Genomic DNA, 21819 nt, shown 5'->3' with positions numbered 1-21819 from the left:
TCCACAATGTCACAATACTTCCTTTAATGAAGTCACCACATTTCTCCAAAAAACATTCTTCTTTTGTTTTGTTGTTGAATGTTGGTTTCAAAATGGCGGCGGTAGAAAGACACTTTCTGCAGGAGTATTGTTGAAATATTTTCAGATATCAGAGTCAGGGATGATCTGTTGATGGGATTAAACCCGATACTAAGGAATGTAAAGAAGCTGCTCTCTGCTGTCTGTTCTCGCCTCAGTAAATCTTAGTCTGCAGTCGGCCTGTCAAAAAGAGTGTGCGTGCGTGCGTGCCTGTGTGTGTGTGGAAACTCTTACACAAGCCTTCTCTTCAATCATTCACTCTCTTCACCCTTTTTTTGTTTTCTTTCAATCTGTTGCCCTCCTCTTCTCCACTATTTTCACACCTCCTTCTCTCCGCTTCTGTGCATCCTTGTTTCCTTCCACACATCCTTCCTTCCTTCCTTCCTTCCATGCGTCCATCATCCCTTCTACACATTCTTATTTACTGCCATACCTACCCCCCACAGATCCTTATCCCCCTCCACACCTCCTTCTGCATGCTTATTTCCTTCCATATGCCTCTATGCATCCTTTCTTCATTCCTCTCTTCCTTCCATACCTCCTTCATTCCTTATATACATCCTAATTTCCTTCCATATGTCCTTCTTTCCTTCTATAGATCCTCGTTTTTTCAATACCTTGAACATGTACCTCCATTTGTCTTCCTCTTTTCTTCCATACCTACTATATTCCCACCACACATTCTTATTTACTGCCATCCCTCCATCTTCTCTTCCATACATCCTTCTTTCATTCTATAGATGTATATAGATATAGATTTTTTTCCATACCTTGTTCCTTCATCAATATAACCTTCCATATATCGTTTTTTTCCTTCTACACCGTGTTCTCTCCTCCCGTACATCCTTCTTTTCTATCATACTTCCTTCTCTCCTTCCACACCTCCACCTTGCCTTCTTTACATCCCCCTTTCCTTCCATACCCCCTTCATTCCTTCTACACATCCTTCCTTCTTTCTGTACCTCCTTTTTCCTAATATACAGCCTTATTTACTTCTATACCTCATTCTTTTCTTTTATAAATCTTCCTTACGTACTTCCTTCCTTCTATAAGACTTCTTTCCTTACTTCTGACTAGCCTAAAATCTTTCCTAACCTCCTATACACATTTCCTCCATCTTTCCTTCTCTAGACTTGCTTTCTCTCATTCTTCTGCGTTCCCTATACTTTTTCCTTGCCTTGTGTACATCCTTATTTCTTTCCCTACTGCATTCCCTCTTCAAAAACTCAAACCAGTTCCTCTCCTTGTAATCTTCTTTCCTGTTGTACCTCCTCATCTCCATACATATTCACTCCACCTTTTTTGTCCTATTTCATTACAATAAAAAAAGCAGATGGCATACCATCACAGTTTACCTCATCCTCCTTCTATCCTCCCACTGTTTACACCGAGTCGACTAATAGAGTTTTGTATTAAATAATGCAGGAGCAGCTTCAGGGTAGCTGCAGGAACAGTTTATATTAAAGCCTCCACCCGCCCTCTCACCTCTACTGTTCTGTTCCTACACTCCCCCCTCCCCCTGTACATCTGAATTTAATGCCACGATCTGTTGTTGAATTGAAAAAGCATTCTTGAATTTAATCTTACATTCTGGCTGATAAGTTAATGAGGTTATTAGATACACTCGTCAATGTTCCCTTCAGTTTCTTCACCTTTGTCTTGCTCTGCCTCTGCTAAACCCGGTTAGTTCTGGTCTGGGCTCACAGTTTGTGCAGCACGTCTAACTAAGGGAGCTAACATTAGCTAACAGCAGCTGCAGTTAGCAGCAGTTTACTTTACTGTCCGTCGTGAAACTCTGCTGAGGCGCAGAGCAGCTGGAGGACATCACAGTGAAAGCCAAAAAACTAATCTTTTTTACATTGCGTACCACCACAGAAAATATTAGGCTCTCCAAACACCACCATCATGACAGACCATAAAATATAGAAGCGTTAACAGAGCACAGGAAAGGCGCATTTATTCCTAACGATAAAATGATTTATTGTTTATTTTGAAGAGAACCAGTCTAAGCTTGTTGCTAATTTGGTGGAAAATGGGTACTCCACACTTCCCCTCCTAATATTTCCTGTTTGGAGCCATGACTGCTGTGTTTTTGAACCATTCATTTTAACTCCTCTTACGATCTCACGGTTGCATTTTTAACTTGTAACTAATCATGGATGTATGAAAGCACAACATCCAGGAATGTGAGTGTGATCTACATGTTACATTTAAATATTGTTGAAATAAATAACAAGTTCAACTTAAGGACATGGATGTTTTCAGGTGTTCAGGTTTCACTCATTTGTGTGTGTGTGTGTGTGTGTGTGTGTGTGTGTGCAGATTTAGCTTCATAAATGTGATATTTATGACCTGTGGGAGTGGAGTTTTCAGAGTCATCATACACACAAGCTTTTAACGCTAAGGTCGATCACTCTCTCACTCTCTCTCTCCATTTCTGCTTCACTCCTCCTCTGCTCATACTCTGGAGAGATCCAGTCCTCCCTCTTCCTCTCCTGTCTCCTCTCTCTGCCTCTGTATATCTGCATAAACTCTAAACTCCAAACTAGTGTTAATGGTTAAAAACAGTTAAATATCCACAGTTCAGTTTGTCCTCGTGACGGCTTCACAAACAAGATTGAGGCTGTGTTGGGTGGATAATGTCAGCTATTCCACTGACTGATCTGTCTTAGTGTTTGCAGGTTACTTTGCCATTACAAGGTGGTCAGGTACATGCAGCTAGCTGACAAACCTTAGCTTGCTGCTTGCCAATGTTGTTTGGTGAATATAGTTTGCCAAATGATTTCAGCAGCTAATGATATCCATAATACTAACTTATGTATGGAGACAAACAGTGTAAATGATTTAACGTTACAAAGTAAAGGTGGTTCCAACGATTGCTTTCTACAAGCCAAGAGCAAACTGTAACTGAAGTTAAGCTGACTGTGGCTCTGTGGCGTGAGTCTGGCATTGGTTGTTTCGTGGTGTTGGCTGATGGGTGATTTGCAAACTAATGGTCCAAACAGAAAATAGGAAGATTACAGACAGTACCATTATTCTAAATATGGTTGTAATTTATTTTCCAGCATTCACTGTTGTGTATGTCACTTTTGGTTGAAGATCTGAGCGACAGGATAGTGATTGCAGTTCACTTAACGGCCAAAGATGTTGCTATAAACAAGGGTTTTCTGAATGTTTCACACCTTAAATTAAGTGTCTGGACAACAGAGATCACTAGATCTTGAGAATAAAACACGATTTGTCTCGCCATCATTTAGGATTGTAACATTTTTTTTCCGGTGTTATTCTGAAACACATTTTTATAAACATTTAGTTGATTAATGGAAAAAATAATCTGCATTTTTCAATACTGAAAGTAAATGTTCAGTCGTGATGTTTTATAGCTGCTTTTACCCTTCAGTCCAGGAATGCTTAGCCTTTGTGCGATGTAAATGTGTGATTTACTGCTGCAGCACTTTAATAAATAGGGGTTTTATTGCTGTGAACCTCTGAGATCACACCTCCATCTGTCACACACACACACACGGTCACTAAGGTTAATAAAGTATTCAGATGTAAATCTCTTCCTCTTCGCCTCAGTAACGTCCTAATGTTCTTCCTGTTATCAGACTGTTGAGTGCACTACATATTAACAGCAGCTCTCTCTCTCTCTTCTTTCTGCAGGATTGATAAGTCTACCGTCATCGCTCTCAGAGCTCGGTGAGTAGTACTGACCTGATGTACGACCGAACCCTGAAACACGTGAAGCACGTGTTTTTGTTATTTCATTGTGAGAAATATTATAAAATATCACAAAATTGGAATACAGAGTTCCTGTTTGTGTTTCGGCTTTGAGTATAACTTTAAACTTTAAATATATATATATAGTTTCAAGTTTGTTTAAATGTACATGATCATTTATCTACAGACTTCAGACCTAAACCATGGACTGATGATTTTAGATTACCAAAGATTAACAAAGAAAAAAATATAAACATATTTGTAAATGAGATAACAGATTGTTTAACTCCTTTATGTTTTTAGCTTGTTTGATTTTTTTTAAAACTTCGTAACTGAGTGTAAATCATTGTGACAACCAAATTAATATATAATGATGGCCAAAACAATATGGGCATGGCTGTGCACATACTTCTGGCCATTAAGTGTATACATTTCATGTGTTAATACATAAATACATTGATATATAAAGTTCATGAAGTCAACGAAACAAAGCAACTAATGTTTTATATTTTAATTTCTTCAAACCTTTTGCTTTTGCTCTTCAATCTCTCAATCAGCTTCATGGGGTCGTCACCTGGAATGGTTTTCCAACAGTCTTGAAGTTGTTCCTATATATGCTGAGCACTTGTTGGCTGCTTTGCCGTAATCCTGCAGTCCAACTCATCCCAAACCATTTCAGTTGGGTTTTAGATGAGTGATTGTGGAGGCCGAGTCTTCTGATGCAGCACTCCTTCACTCGCCTTCTTGGTCAAATGGCTCTTACAGAGTCTGGAGATGTGTTTGGGGTTATTGTCCTGTTGAAAAACAAATGATGGTCCCACTAAACACAAACCAGATGGGATGGCATGTTGGTTGGTTGGTTAAATGTCCCTTGAATTTTAAATAAATAACCAACAGTATCACCAGCAAACCTCCCTGACACCATCATACCTCCTCTTTCATGCTTCAAGGTGGGAACCACACATGCAGATACAATCTAGTCACCTCCTCTGCTTCTCACAAAGACATGATGGTCTGAACCAAAAATGCCAAATTTGACTCATCAGACTAAAGAACAGATTTCCAGTGTTCATTTCTTGTGTTTCTTGGCCCAAGTGGTTTTCTTGTTGTTGGTCTCTCTCAGTTGTGGTTTCTTTGCAGCCATTCGACCATGAAGGTCTGATTTACGGAGTGAACAGCTGATGTTGAGATGTGTCTGCTACATGAACATGAATTTATGTCAACTCTAATGTGGGGTCCTGATAATTATTGATTTCTGAGGCTGGTAACTTTAATGAACTTATTCTCTGCAGTCGAGGTAACTCTTGGGACAGTTTCATCATATCATTTGGTGGTTTCTGTGACTGCACTTGAAGACACTTGAAGATTTTCTGGATTAACCGGATTAAAGTAGTGATGACTGTCATTTCTCTTGAAACTCTCTTTTCTTAAGCGTTTTTTGCCATAGTATGGATTACTACAGTAGTTGAAAAGAGCTATTTACTATATCCCAACACTACCTCTAAATAACACAACTCTCAAACACATTGAAATCATTAAGAATTATTAGCTGTTGACAAGGCATATCTGATGTCTTTAGAAATATTGCATGGGAACAAACTTTTTACCGATAATCTATACATAAACTGTTATACATGCATAAATATATTCATTAAAATCCATGGCTGGTATTCATTGGAAAATCAGGGTCAGTCAATCAGAAGCAGATAGGGCAGGTCATGACTTGGTATCTGTGGCTCTGTGTGAAATGTCCAAGTTCGGTGTCTAATAAAACTGCACATTTTAGAGTGGCCTTTTATAGTGACAGTCCAATGCTCACCTGTGTCACCGTCATGATGTTTAATCAGCACCTTGATATGCCACACCTGTCAGGTGGAAGATTTTCTTGCTCATTAGGATGGATTTTAACACAGAATTTGATAGAAATGAACCTTTTGTAGTAGAAGAAAGAACAAAAGGAGTAATGTGCATATCCTTTCTGTATGTGTGTACGTCTGTGGGTACACACATGTGACTGATCTACATGTACATGTGTGTGTGCCTGAAGCAAGGTGACTCGTCTGTCTGACAGAATATTCAGCTCTTTCCCCCTCAGCAATTTTTCTTCTGATTCACAGTTACACACATCTGTCCATCACATCTCATACGTCCTCTATGCCTCTCACTCTCTCTCATGATGAGTCAGTCACACTTCATGGACACTAGAAACAAAGAAAGGATTTCAGTCAAAGTCAGACGATAGAAAGTACGCGAATCTCATGTTCAGACTCAAACCAACAATATGTTAGTCCATCTCTTAATATTTTCTGGCTTCCTGTATATCACTCTAAGCTTCCATTGATTGCTACTAAAGACTTAAATCTTTTAAAAAATCTATAGTTCCATATTTTAAAGGTTAATTCATTTCCTTAGTTTTATTAAGCAAACAGGAGGAAATGGTGAATTGGTTGGGGACTATTTCCAGCGGTAGATTAATCCACATTTGGTGCTCCAGTGAGTGTTTGTGGCAGCAGGACAGTGTGCAAATAAACTATAGTGTGACTCATTGATGTGCTTTTAATGAAGCTCTCTGACACCACAGAAGAAGAAGATATATCAAGCTTGGTTTCGAGTATTAGGCCTGAACAGTAACCTCTGTGGCTGACATATGAAGCCAACACCAAAGACTGCAGTTCCTCAAACGTCCACTTGAGACTGGATACAGAACAAGTCAGTCTCCATAAGTCCCCATGTTAAAATGTCCAACTTCACCGCAGAAATAAACACGTTTACAGCCTGGTACAAAAAACAGTTTTGGTCTCTATAGCTAATTTCTCACCTGTTCAAATTATATTATCATATTATATTATACTTAAAGTCATGCACAATTAACAGTGTGGCCGCTTTGACTGAACGGTAGGTGCTGTTACAAATGGCTCATTTGAGCAATTAGGCTTCATTTAGCCCACCTCAGCTCTTTGCCCATTTTTAGATGAGCCAGGAGCTGGCAGAGGCAGGACTGCCAAGATATAGATGGCTTTTCAGAAACCTATGGTAGATGTCACGGATACGGCATCCATGGGTGCGTCTTGCCTTTACCTAGTTGGGCGTCACAGATGGAGAGCGGTTTTACCGCTGATTATGTGTGGCGGTCTTTATGATGGAATATTTTTTATGTCTCTGTAACAACATTACCTGACTTCCTCCGTTACTCCTGATGAACACGATTCATTGTTGCTGCTAGAGGGCGCACTTAGCTGATTGTCATTAAACGTGGTTTAATGTAGGACAAATGTCTCCTCATTTACATTTGTTTCATTCTGATTCCTTCACTATGTAGAAATTAAAATCTGTTGGCAAGAACAGCTTATTTCTCTTCTTCTCTTTCTCTCTTTCTTTCCCTCTCAGCATTCCTGTTTTCCTCCATCTGCCTCCCTTTCTCTCTCCCTCTCTCTTTCTTTCTCTCTCTCAGCGACTAAGGCGCTATAATCCTGAGAGAGATATAGAGAGAATGAGAGAGGGAGAGAGAGAGTAGTGCTGGTGTATTCGATTTTAGAGAGATGCTCAGTAACCGTCAGCAACGCAACAATGTCACACGAGCACTGGTGAGTCTGGCATTTCCTGTTGTTGTGTGTGTTTGCTGCATTGTTTGTCAAATTTTCCTGAAATAATTACTGATGCATTCATGTGACATTATGAACAGAAAATGGTGCATTCAGATGTTGAATTGAAATATTAAATCATCAGGTTGCATGTTTGTGTTTCTCTGTTCATGTTTGCATGTGTAAACGCTGCCTTCGACAACACAAACAACAGCTGATGTGTCAGTCTAAACTCTTCACAGTTTTATCTGACGCCAAAGCAACATCTGCACAGCAGCATCATCAGGACATCTGGAAGATAAATTAAGAGGACAATTATTGTTTGACGAATGAAAGAAGTTAAATCATGTTTAATTTAAATTCAAATTAAACATTCAGTCTTGATTCAAAATATTTGAATCATTTGAAGTTACACAGTAAAGAGTTGCTTGTTGTGTTTTGTGTTTTAAGCACAGATAGATAGATAGATAGATAGATAGATAGATAGATAGATAGATAGATAGATAGATAGATAGATAGATAGATAGATAGATAGATAGATAGATAGAACCAAAACTTTTGTTAAAATCCTTTAAAAAAGCACTTCTCTGCGTACATTGTTTTGTTTTTGCTGTTCGACATATTAGTCAGATCACATTTCCTCGAAATACATTAAGCCTGGTGTGTGTGTGCAGCTAAAGGGCAGACGGTCCGTCTGTCTAGAAACAGAAGCCAGCCAGCAGTGTCTCTTCCCTCGCTGCTGCTGCTGCTGTCGTTGTTGCTGTTTATGATGTTGTTGTTGCCACTTTGTCTTTTTTACGCCGTTGTTGACATCAGTGAGTCATTTGCCACCCGGCGAATATAATTAGCCTCCCAAACAAAGAAACAAATGTGTGGCTTGCAGAGGACATCCCTGCAGGTGGATATGAGAACACTGATTTCTAAAAAGTCAGTAAAACACACAGATTTATTTATTTTCATGTAGAGCAACATGAGCCTGGAGCTGTGTGTGTGATGAAATAGTAGTATGTCCTGAAAGTTACAACACCAGCATCTCCCACAGGCTACAGTGTTCATTATAGCAGCACTATGAAGACAGAACAAACCTGATCCTGATGATCGCTAAATCTCACCTGTAAGTGACACTAAATTTAAAGGTCATGGGGTCATTCAGATCTTCATCCTCTGGAGCTCAGCAAACTTCATGATCATGTAGTTCTTTCAGTACAAAGTCGTTAGGTTTGTGTCTTTGGAACAAACTCACACGAACAGTATTGTTGATATGTTATCACCATCTATGTCATTTATGCCATATCACCAGTTGGATCTGTACATATAAGGGTTTGCTGACATAATGATGATGAACCATAGACTGTATAAAACACTGGCATTGTGTCTGTGACGTCACCCAAAGGTTTATGAAGAGCTGTTGTGAAGCACAGAGTAGTGGCTCTGGCCATCGCCATCTTGGGCAAATGGGCAGAGACATGGATCATCGTGAACCTAAGGTGGGCTGAATGAAGCCTGGTTGCGTGTGTTCATACTGTTAATTATGCATAACTGTCACAAAGTGAAGTTGGACATTTTAATATGGAGATTTATGGAGACTGGCTTGTAGCCCACTTCCAGTGGCCGTTAGGAACTGCCACTGCAACTGCCACTTTTGATGGATGCTGACGGACGTATTTATGGAGGTTGCCTGCTAGATGCCAGTTCCTAAAGGGCAACCAAAACATTATTTTATGACACAACAGTTTAGCAAAAACAACTTTGACACACCAGTGGTTGATGTGTCTGGCTGTCCACAGTTCTTGAAGTATCCTGGATAAAACAGGCAGCACAAGAGCACTTGCTGCCATTAGAAAAGTATTTGAAATCTGGTCTAGGATTGGAATGATCATTGTTGGGGGGTGATAGTATCATAATTGTGTACAAAATGAGCATCCTCAAAAGGCTCAGTCGTTCACAAGTAAGTTACTTTGTAAAAAACTGTAAATAGACTGTAGGAGCCAAATTGGTCATTCTGTTTCATGAGTGTTGTACTCATTTGTGCCAGTAGGTGGCAGTACCTAATTAGGCTATTTTGTGAGTCTATATAGGTAGGTGGGTTAATCAGCGCAGGGGCGCTTGCTGGGGAATCTATACGGTTTTTGACCGTGCCATGGCGTGTAACGCCACAGGTCAGAAGTGTACTATTGTTGAAAGTGAGTACTCGTGAGATGGCTGTGTGTATCTTAATAAATATGCAACATAATCAGTAATGCTTGGACATTGGCTGTGTTATGCACCTACACTGGCACGCGTACAAGCCCTTAAAACCACCAGCATGCGTGTATAGTGACAAAGGGCCACTATATAGACCAACAGTTTAAGAACGTTTGGCCCAAAACCAACATTGAATGCCCATGACATTCAACCCCTCAGGCAGCACTGCTTTAAAAACCAACAGCCAACATGATTGTAGCTCATGTTGGCTGAACACTTCAGCAAACCATTGTTGGAAAACAGTTTGTTGCTTACAAATGTAAGTTAAGACTCATACAAAGAGAAAGAGAAAGCCAGATATCAGCAACATCGAGAAATGTTGCCAACAATGTCCATTTGAGATGGACTGATGGAAAGTGGAAAAGTGTGCTGTGGTCTAATGAATCCACATTTCAAATTGTTTTTGGAAATCATGGATTTCTTATCCTCCAGGATAAATTCACGTTTTACACAACGTCCAAACTTTTTTTGGAATCGGGGTTATGAGGCCTAAGCCTTTTAAAATCGCTGCCTGCTACAGGTCTACCAGAGGCATCTGTCACTTTAGATATGTGGTAACTCAGCTGGCAGGGTTTGTTATAGAACAACAGTCCCTCGGCCTGCCCTGCTTCAAAATGAAATGAAATTCTTCCAAAACTTTGATAGTTGGTAGCGTTTTTCTCTGCTTGTTTCTCTTTTCTCTCTCCTGTTTAGTATGAAACTCAATCCACTGTATAATAACCCCATGGACGTGTCTATGCTCTGAGGCATCTGGATTGAAACTTGTCACTTATTTGATTTGATTTTTATGGACAGAATCTCTAGGTGCAGCCACCGGGGTTTGAGAGTGTCCTTTATGTGGCTTCAGGATTAAATCAATGTTTTTTTGCCAGCTTTTTGTGGTTGTAGCCACTTCACATCACACCATGACGTGCTGCACCCTGGAGCCGCTGATTTGTAACGATGAGAGTCAGGGGCTCTTCAAATGTAGCACTTGTTGAATAATCCAACAGTGTCTGAAACCTCCTCCTCTGTCTGAAACCAACAATGACTGACTAGGTGTATGAGGGTGTTAATATAGGCAGGATCTTGTATTTTTACTGATTTGACTTTACTTTACTGGTTCTGATGATACTTGAAAGGAAGTAGTTCATGTGAAGAGTCAGGTGAGGTGAATTCAAATTACTGGATGCAGAACCCTATGTTCAGTGACTGGTAAAGGGGGGGTCATCAGTGCATTGGGCTGTTAGGTTCAGTTTTTGGGTTTCAATGGGGAAGTTACATTAGATTGTTGGTGGAAGGGGAATGTCATTACTATTGGTCAACAGGATAAGGTATGAATTTTGTTGCTGTTGTGTATATACACAATGAACGGACCACTTTTAACCCACCATGAAAAAATTCCCATCCCAAGTCCTGTCATTCATTTGAATTAGGCCAGTCTGGGTTGCGCTGCTGGGCTGCCAAGGCAGAGGGGATCTGGCAAGTAAAAAATCCAGGATTGTGTTTCAAAACAGTTGATTCTGGTGTGACATGTGCTACTACATCATCTGCTAAACAAAGATGTTCTGGTTTAAACTGTCCAGAGTTGATTTACAGCTTTTTGTTGTCTGAACATTCAAATTCACAAATCTGTAATTTAAACTGGATTTGAAGTAGCACTGCTCACCAATGTGACTATTAAGTGCTAGATGTCCCAAAACGTTCTCTACAAACTAGAAACAAGGGTATAATATTCAACCGTAATCTTTGATTTGAAAAGCAAATAACAAAAATCATTCGTTGGTTTTATCAACTGAGAAGCATCTCAAATCCAGCTTGACCCGTTCTCAAGGTCATTCATGTTTTCATGCTAATACAAAACACAGCTGTTCGACTTTTAACAAATACTAGAAGAAACTAAAGTATAAATAAAGTTTATTGTTAATATTATGACACCATGAAGTCTCATCCTGGCATTAGAAGCATTAGAGTTGGGCTGTTATTCAGTTGGAGCAGTCATATGGCAGGTTTTTGGTCTCTGGTGACTAAACCCTGACTGTGATGGATTAACTCTCTGCAGCAAGTTTCATGTCTCTGCAAGCAACTGAGATGCTGTCTAGAAGATAATTAAATCAAACAAACCCTGATGAATGATTTGGAAAATGATCATCCAGATTTAAGAAATAATTCATAGTTAAATCATGAAACACCACTTGAATTCTCTTCCTCTAAAAAAATAAAATAATTTTTAGCTGAAATTTTGGTAGTTGTCATTGTATGTCAGAGGAACTTGAAGGGTTGAATTTACATTTTAATGAACAGCTTTGATGTTCCCTCAGAGCCCCGCAGGACTTGCTAGTTGGGAAAAAAAAATCACAAATACATATTTCATGACCTCCACCTGCTGGAAAATTTCCTGCTTACTAGATGAGTACAGATGAAACTGCTGGTTTCCTGTACCTCTTTGTTTAATTTATAAGCAGTAACACATTACAATGTAGCTATAAGGACATGCTCTGTTTGCATGCATTTTTAAGCAGCTGTAACTCCTTCTATCAAGCTTTCATGTCTGCCACATACAGTTAAGGAGTCGTATGTAAGAACTGCATGTGTTTAAGCCACAACAGGCGATTGGTTTTGCAAGGTCAAGGTGTACTTACTAGTTCTTACGCAGTCAAGTCCACTCATATTACTAATATTAAGAGCATTTAAGAGCAGAGATAGTCCCTGAAATAGGTAGGTCATCCGAATCCTGATCTTCAGGAGAGAAGGACTCACCCTCTTAAGGTCAAATTATGGCCCTTTTCATCCAAAAAGGTCAGAGAACTCTGGAACCAGTAGAAGTAAAAGTCCCCTTTACCCATTCCTGTCCTGTTTCCATCACATCTGAAGAACCGTGTACGTTAGGCAAGTTTTACCAATGACAGATGGTGGTGTTTGTGTTCATTAACGACTGAATTCAAAAGGAGTCTGAAAAAACTTGTTCAAGGTTAATTATTCCTGTTTTAATCATAAAAACGCCAAAAGCAAATCTAATTTTTAACAATGTTAAACAAGAAATGCAGTCGTCTTAACATAGAGGCTAGAAATTGTGAATGAACACAAGTTAAAGCAGCTGTCTGTCTATATAGGACCCCATTAGTGGTGGTCAGTGGTCAGTCCTACAGGCTCCACCCCAAACTTTCTTGAACCTTTGGAGGCTGAAGTTAAATTCTGCATTGCAGTGTACTCAGAAAACTCAAAAAACCACAACCAACACTAACACAGAAAAGTACAATGGATGTCAGATTTCCAAGTTGGAAACATGATCCTAGTTTGCCGATATATGCATATAATACACTTGACGTCACAGCAATATGATGGCACACACAGTGAACAGTGAACACAATCGTTTCCACCAAAATTAGTTTGAATGATGGAACTCCTCATCTCTTTAAAGTGTGCTCAGGCAATGCTTTTGCAGTTCAGAGACTTGCCTCACCCACAGGTTTCTGAGTGCTCTTGTCACGCTCAGTGTGGTGGCTCTGGCTGCCACAATCTTGGCAGTCCTGTTTCTGCCACCTGCCGGCTAATCTAAAAATGGATAAAGACATGGATCGTGGGTGGAGCCAAAGTGGCCTGAATGACACCTAGGTGCTTAAACAAGACACCTGTAATGGCATCCATCTGTCAATCAAAGTGGCCATGCATAACTTAAATAGAGACCAAGTAAGTTGGACATTTTAATACGGGAGCTTATGGAGAGTAAGTCAGAAATACCCACTCAGAACTATCGATTTACAACTTGCAATGGATTGCAGCAAAAATCCAGGAGCAGGGACTGCTTTTACACCTAGAACTATCAAACATTTGTTTTTCCAGTCGAAACATTCCACAAAAAGTTCCTGCGGCAGAAACAAATTATTGGTTTTCTTTTTTGTTTATGTTCTGGATTCAAACCCAGCATGTCATGAACTTGTCGTTTGCGATGACAGACTCCGGAGGCGTGTTGCATTGTGGGAAAGGCCCGGAGGAGTGTTTGACATCAGCATATCATGTTATCGTGTGTGTGTGTGTGTGTGAGTGTATTTGTTGGAGATGATGTGATCGGCTGTGACACGCAGCTGTCAGCAGCGATAACGAACCAGCTGAGAATCCAGTTAAGAGTGAAACTGGTTTTATTTTAAACTGATGATCCGGAGGTTCACACACACACACACACACACACACACACACACACACACACACACACATTTGATATTTATTTTGATTTTAAACATTTAAACTAATTTTTAAACACATTTTTAAAACTTACAAAATTCTCAGTGTCACAGTGCATGCAGATACAACAACCTCCTGTCTGGCCACACAACACACACGGTGCTCAAAGAGTGACCTTTTCTCCCTCAGCAGGTTTCGTGTGTTTCTGTTCTCGTCTTCTTGTTGCGTCTCAGTGACCTTTTTGTTCGTTCCCAGATGCTCTAAGCGCTCCCTCAGGATTCAAAATTAAATACAAAAACAGAGACGATTTGTAGTTATGAATAAAAATAAACTCAGGACAAAAAAGCTCTGCCCATCCAAAATGTCATTAAAAATGTTTTCTCAGATTTTGCAGAATAAAGCAATAACAGAAATGCGGACAGAGCTACATGTGGAGAAAAGCTTCCTTTAGTCCTTTTGTCATTAGTGTAATGACAAAGACAAATCATCTTGGCTGCTTCAAAATAGAATAAAAGTAAGTAAAATAAATAAAATATGGAAGATCTTATGTTCAAAGTGGGAGCCTGATTCTTTATTCTTTATTTGGATCACTAAGAACTTCACAACAAAAGTAGCTGTCAGTTCAGTTATTCAGCATAAAAACAGCCGTATATTTCAGTATATTTCTATTCATTGTTAGGCCGTGACTTCTAGTCGTAGGCCATAGGAATTATGACAGGAGGAGGAAGGAGGGAGACAGGTAACGTATAATAAAGAGCGACAAAGTCCACATAGGGAGGATGGATAAAACACATCCAGATTTAACCCTCTTGCATCCTATCAATCCCTACCCTACCTAATGTTTTTGCAATGGGTGAATGTTCAAACCACAGAGGGTTAACCCAGGAGACCGCAGTTTGTTTCCTGTGTGAAACCAAAAGTCAAACACTGACTCATTTTAACTTACTACCCAAGTTAAAGGTCCAGTGTGTAATAAGATTTATTGTGTTTTTGTTGTCTTAAAATGAGCTGTAATAGCTGCAGCAATCAGTCTGGAGACAAGTACTCTTTTATATAATATAAGTTTATTAAAAATTACAGAATGCAAATGACGTGTGCTGTCCTAGAGCTGCTGCTGTCAGGGGCCCCGATGACTATCCTTAGTCCTTTAAATCTACACTGAGAGCGGATCCTTTTCCATGGAGTCCACCATGTTAAACCTCCATTTTTCTACAGTAGTCTAGAACAAACAAACAAAACTCAGCAACATTTTACAGCTTTTTTCTTCTGAAAACAAGGCAATGAAAGCGCTGACCCATAGATCCTACCGGGCATGGTTCTGTCACGTCACAGCTGCAACACTATTTTGGTCCGTTCTCCACACGGCTTCAACGTCCATGAGCGCTTCAGAAGAGTGTTTGCCCACCAGACTTTATTGACTTGCTCAGATTGGTTTATGTGATTCTACCTTGATTAATTAGGCTACATATTCAAATTGTTTCTCTGTTAGATGTTTCTACGACGTTTCTAGATGTTTCTGCATGTTGTTTTATTTAGAAAATCGTCTGAATTCTCTATACTACCGGCTAGCTCGATCTGCTTTGTGCTGATTGATGCGACCAGTCACGTTGTCTGTCAAAAATAGAACAGCTGTGTATTCTTCATGGAGCAGAGTAGAGAGCCACTTCTGGGAGGCTTCAGAAACAAGCAGCGGCGCTTCCAGTAGGGCTATAATCATTGTCTGATATGGCCACAATCAGCTTCAGCAGCCACAGTGAACCCAGAACATGTTCAGACAAACTAACCATATACTGTAGTGTCTCAATCAAACCGTGGCGTTTGTGAAGATCTGGGGGCTTATAGGAAATGGTGTTCATTAAAGGATCGTAAGGATGATTATACATTATTTTAATACATACAGTCTAATAATGTGTTGCTATTACAACACAGGAACATAATGAAATTATAATTTTACAAAGTGTTGCTGCTGTCCACACTCATTTTTCCTTTTTCTTTTACAGGTTTTTATGCAACATCCATCACATATGCACACACAAGGTTACACAAGGTCATTCACCTCCCTGCGTAGTCGCAAGCCCTCAGGCAGTTCCAGTTTTATCTCTTTTCAGTGGAAATGTCAGTTTGGTTTAATTAATTTAGATTCATAAAGGACACACAGTAGAAACGGTGAGGATGAGGAGCAAGAAAGTAGAAGGACATGAAGAATGTCTCTCTTACCAAGATAATATACAATAGATTCTCAGACTGTCACCAATTTTCACTTCATGATGGCCAAAATAGTTCATTCACAATATAATCATAATGCTACAAGTCAAATTCATTTTTTTAAATGTGTTTTGTCTCTTTTTTTTTTTTCAAATGAATTGAATGAATGAATACACTCGTACTTGTATTTTTATCTCACAAAACATGGGTATCGCTTCTCCAATATTGCCTCTATCAGTTTCTTCATGTTGTCGTTTGGCTTTGGTGTTTCAACATGTTATTTGCTGCAGAATGAGGCAGCATTGGACCACTACCATGTTCTAAGAGGTAAAATTACAGTTTTGGTCAAAGGAGTCTGGTGGCTTTGAAGAGAGCAATATAATATAGGATATATGTTTCAGATGAAGTGGAAACAGAGAGGTTTTCTTTCACCTGTCAGGGATTTTTTTTTTGATTGGGTTACAACATTAATTGTGTAATTTCTTTTTATAAATGTCCGAGTATAACCAATCAAAGCATCAAAACTAATGTCAAGAAAGTTTACAAAACAATATAATGACAACATTTTGAATTTAGACTGAAACTAATTTCTAAACTTGGCTTTTAATAAATCGGCAGGTTGTCATTAGTAAACAAACTGGGGCAAAACACATGATGAAAACATATAAAGGTGCTACACAAACCTGCAGAACAGTTATTGTCAGTGATTTCTGCACCTCTGTGATGTCCTGACACCTCAGGAGGAGGTCTGACACCTCTGATTACAACCACAGCAGGTCTGAAAATGAAAGTTTCTCTCCTGACACGTCATTATCCCACTGGGATCCAAGGCCTGATATCGCTCAGCTCAGTGGGAAATGAACATCCACTCGATGACTTGTGTATAAAGGTGTTTTAATTTGAACAACCAGCAGTGCCCTCGAAAACCAAAATGTCCTCCTTGTTCACTGTTGGCGTTTCCTTTGTCTGAGTCACCAAAGTCTGTCTGAGTCAATCTGAGTCATCAATATTAGATATATTATATTCTAGTGCGAGTCAGTGGTTATATTATGGTTGATAAAGTTCAAATCTGAGTCATTGTGGAGTGTCGTTTAGCTCGGTTGGTAGAGCATCCGCCCTATGTACAAAAGCTCAGTCCTTGCTGCGGCGGCCTGTGGCTCTTTTTTCCTGCACATTTACTGTCACTCTTCAAGCTGCCTCTGTCAAATAAAGCTCAAAGAGGCCAAAAAATGATCTTTAAAAAAAAAAATCGGAGTCATTGTAAAAGTCATCGGGTCCAAAGTCTCAAGTCATTAATAGTCAAGTTTAAATCAAATATGACTGTGTAATATTGAAGCATCAAAGTTATCTATGTGCAGGTCCATGTCAAATCAAGAGTATTTAAGTCCAGGTCACTGTTGCTCCAGTACGAGTCAGCGGTTTTAAAATAAAATTCAAATCTGATTCATCATTAAAAATTATCAGTCATTAAGTCGAAAGTGAGAAATCTCAAGTTATTAATATTCAAGTCAAAGTATGACTAGTCACTGAGTCATCAAAGTAAAAGTCAAAATTAGTATTTTAGTCACCAAATGTCATGTCATTGTAGAAGTCAGTAAATTCAATTGTCTTAATGGAAATATAATTCTTTAACATTAAAACATGAGTCATGAATATTCAAGTGCAAGTTATGGTCAGTAAAATTGAAATCTGAGTTATTGTGAAAGTATTGTGAAAAACTATTGTGAAAGTCATCAGTCATCCAATCCAAAGTGGAAAAACTAAAGTCAATATTATTCATGTTTAACTCAAAGTATGACTATCAATATTTACGCATGAGTCATCAATGTCCCAGTCCAAGTCACTGTTATTCCTGTACGATTCAGCGGTTTCCAAGTCCAGTCAGTATTATTCAAGTCTAAATTAAAATAATGACTCTTTAATATTGAAGCATCAGTCATCAATATTCAGGTTCTTGTCAAATCATGAGTCAATATTTATGTTCAAGAAACTGATATTCTAGAATGAGTCAGCGGTTTCTGAATTTAAGTCAAAAAAAGTATTCATCACTCTGGGTCTTTAGCAGTCAATCATGAGTCATCAATATTCAAGTCTGACTGAAACAACACAACCTCATTGGCTGATGACTGGTCCTCCTTCAAAAGTTTAATCCAGGACAACATCTTTATGGACACCTTGCGAAACCATGGCAACCGCGGTGAGCAGCCTGAGGGTGAAGGAAATGAATGGTCTTCTGGCTGGTTGGCGCAGTTGATTACTGTGTGTGTGTGTCTCTCTGTCTGTCTGTGTGTGTGTGTGTGTTGAACATGAAGTCATCTACAGCTGAATGTGTGGAGGCTCCTGACAGATTGGAGCACTATCTTTAGAGACAGACTCATTGCTCCTCTGTGACAAATATAATGATGATGTGTAGCACTCAGATAAATCAGGACAAGCACACCACGACTGTGGTTGTTATAATTTCATCATAATTTCCAAACCTACGCCAATGCCTAAAGCAAATTCTTACTAACGTTTTTATTATTGCTGGATTAAAGCAACATTACATAGAAACTATTGTGATTTTTTGCCCCAATTTCAGAATGTAATACCACTGTGGTAAATATAGACAGCTGTACACGTGTAATTGTTATGATTATATCATTTGTGATCAAAAAATAGAGGGTCGACAACTTTGCCAACAGCTAAACATCAAACATGTGCAACAACACTACACAAAGCAGCCAGCACTATTACTTAGTGCAATAGCAAGAGGCCCAGCTAGGGGTCTGTCTTTCAGCCTTTTATTTCACAAAGCTCTCACGCCAGTGACTAAAAGTCAGTCCCAGATTTTCTATTGTCTGGTGAATTCTCGCTTGGTTACTATCTCCTTTTCTCTTGTTAGCTTTTTCCATCGACGTCCTCTATGGTGTCTTTGTCTCTGAGCCTCTGTCCACAGAGGCTGCTGAGCCTGGTGACATTGCCCGCTTGCGCAGCTCCAGTTCTGGCACGACACCGCCTCTGCTTTCCGTCAGCATTCCCCCATGCCCCAAATTGATAACCTCCTCTTACAAAATTCACAGCAGTAAAGTGTTACTGAAAGGAAAACTATTTAAGTTAACTAGCTTTCAACCTGTCAGTTAGCAATCTCACTAGTTTGGACACTAATGGGACAAAGAGTTGAAAAGTTGTCCGTAGTCAGTATGATGTCCCGCTGTCTCCTGACTGGCTTCAATAAAACTGTATGGTGACACACAGCTAATAAGCTACAATACATTTTTCCATTTTAGAATCTCAAAGTTTATTTAAGTAAAACTCAACTTTGTCATTGTTACTTTGTCAAACCTAAAATTAGTGAATTTACATTTACATTTGTAGAAAAAAACTTTATTTTGTGCCTAGAAATACAGTGAATATTGTTTGTTTGTTTTTTCTTGGAAGTGAACACTTTAAATAATTCATGATTATTTATTATTATTATTTTTATTTTCAGCAAACAGGAGCTCCTGACCATCTCAAATGTTTCCGCCGCAGACTGCCCTCCCTCTCCTCCCCGCACCGCACCCCCCACCATGAAGGTAACACACGTTTGTCCATCTGTACTTTTGAGGACCATTTATTTACCTCAACCGCACAGAGAACAAGGCCTTTAATGTGAAAAGGGCTTATTTTAGTGAGAAGCCTTTATTTCTTTATCCTAATCTGTTTTAACCCTCATTTCCCAGGTTAAAACTCAAATTTTGTCAATAGAAAAAAAAGAAAACTGATGACCTCAATAGAAAACTGATTTTCATCTTTCTCTCTGTCTCCAGTCGGCTCATTTCTTTGACGCGATGGACAAGATGGAGGTAAGAATTTAACGTGTTTTCTACATTACAGTTTGCTGAAATCTGTGTGTCCTTCCTGCTGTGAAAGCTGTCAAGATAATTACTATGTGGTTATAAATAAAGATTTTTTTTTTTCTAACCAGGCAACAAAATGAAAATATTTATGTTATGTTTTTTATCATCTGTGAAAGGTTTCTCCTCCCCTGACGAACAGCAAAAGATCAGTTCATTCAATATTCGTTCAGCTTCACGCTGAATAATATGCAGGTGAAACAGTGACAGCGATACTAATGCATTCATGTGGTATTTACAGAGATGTGGAATTTGAAGACCTGACTTGAGACATGATGCCTTGAATGACTTGTCTGTGTTCATTTGATGTTTGCACTTTAAATATTAAGTACTAAAAATGTTGACATTATAAATGTCTGTGTAACGTTAGCCAGTATGTGAGCGCTCACTGGGAATGCCCTTTCAGTTGAACTCCTCTAGACGCTACCTGATGGTCTGTGGATCGAATCATCATCATGCCTGTGGAAGAAATACATTTTTATTTCACTGAATATTTATATTCATTACTATACTATTAATCCTAATTTAATTAATTCTCATACTTTTTCAATAGGTTAGATAAACTGATCCCACTTTTTCAAATATCAAAAGGAGAACATAGTATTGTTGTAAAGAAGCCAGTATTTCAGTTTAACATTTTCCCTTAATGTCTGATGATGTAGCATGGTTTAATATAGTAAATATATTACATATTATTCCTTTAAAGTATCTGTCTAATTTTCTATATTTTTCTTTGTCAATTGTCAATAAATCTCATGTTCGGTCCCAATCCACTAGTATTGTCTAAGAAGTAATGTGTGTATCAAAGTCTGTGCCGTAGTTTGAAAACTATTAAAAACACATCAGACAGGGTGAAAATGCAAATGCACTATTTCCTCTTGTCTGAGTAGCGTTTTGAAGATTTATGTCTTCAATAGGAACACGTTGGCTTAGAGCTGAGAGCCTCAGACAATCTTAATACTGTCTTCTCTCCCTGGCACTGATGTAGCAGGTGCCAGAAGCTGCCGAGATGAAGACAATCCCTCAGAGACAGAAGGCACGTCTGTCCATCAGTCTGTCCTCATATCCATTCACTCCCAATTTTTGTTGCTTCATTTCATTCATTTGTTCACGTTCAAACGAAAGCAGATCCTGTTGTCACTGTGCAGTCAGAGGAAAACCTTTAATCTAAGGGAAAACATTAAACATAATAGTATTAATTATAAATAATTTAGAGCAGTTCTTCATAAGTAAAATCCCCATAAAACAGAAAGCCGATTGAAATCTTCTTCCTCATTTTTACATGTTTCCTGTGAAAATGGTAGATAGGGACGGTCTTATCACCAATATTTGATTGATGTTAACAATAGCTAATAGAGAGCTTGCATTACACCCCCAACACTATGTATTGCAGGTTGCGCTATGAGCTAGTGGCAGCATCCACCTTTTTAGTGAACATGTCCAGACCTGGGACTGAACTCAACATCCAAAACCAGCAACTCTATCAATTCCACTGTTGAAAGGGTAGTCAAGACTTGCCTAAGCAACATTGTTTAACTCCTCCTGGGGGAGCCAGATGAGCTCTTTAATCTCTTCAGTATGCTCTGGGTGTAACCTGGGGTCTCCTAGCAGTTGGACATGCCTAAAAAAAATCTCCAAAGGAAGGCACCCAGGAGGCTCCAGATCAGATGCCAGAACCTCTTGAACTGGGCCCGTTCCACTTGAAAGAGTAGTGACTCTACTCCGAGCTCCTTCTGGATGTCTGAGCTTCTTTCTTCTTTATTTCCTCTTTCATTCTTTTTGTTTCTACCCAAAGTTTGTGAGCGTAGATCAAGTGGTAAATCTTCACCACAACTGTCCAGTAAAATATCTTCATCACTGCTGACACTGCACCAATCTACCTGTCAGCCTCACAATCCATGTTACCCTCACTTGTGAACAAGACTCTGAGATACCTAAACTCCTTCACCTGG

General features: G+C 39.1%; 1 protein-coding gene across 12 annotated transcripts in view; it reads left to right on the top strand.

Annotated features, from left to right (window-relative positions):
- LOC104926116 (rap1 GTPase-activating protein 2) overlaps positions 1-21819 on the top strand; it is a 44722-nt gene that overhangs the window by 9153 nt on the left and 13750 nt on the right. For 8 of the 12 annotated variants that reach the window (XR_003463297.1, XR_003463296.1, XR_003463295.1 and 5 more), the window contains 4 exons: positions 3742-3777; positions 19462-19546; positions 19781-19816; positions 20856-20903. Coding sequence is in view for 8 of the 12 variants with exons in the window: in XM_019263716.2 (XP_019119261.1) it covers positions 3742-3777; positions 19462-19546; positions 19781-19816; positions 20856-20903 (205 nt within the window). In the remaining 4 variants the exon portion in view is untranslated. Of the gene's footprint in view, positions 1-3741; positions 3778-7194; positions 7383-17975; positions 18187-19461; positions 19547-19780; positions 19817-20855; positions 20904-21819 lie in introns of those variants that run through there. The other 4 variants (XM_019263714.2, XM_019263717.2, XM_027284920.1 and 1 more) reach the window with 4 other exon arrangements.

This window comes from Larimichthys crocea, chromosome XII (assembly GCF_000972845.2).
Source record: "Larimichthys crocea isolate SSNF chromosome XII, L_crocea_2.0, whole genome shotgun sequence".
Taxonomy (NCBI): Eukaryota; Metazoa; Chordata; class Actinopteri; family Sciaenidae; genus Larimichthys; species Larimichthys crocea.
This window is presented reverse-complemented; position numbering and strand designations above follow the sequence as displayed.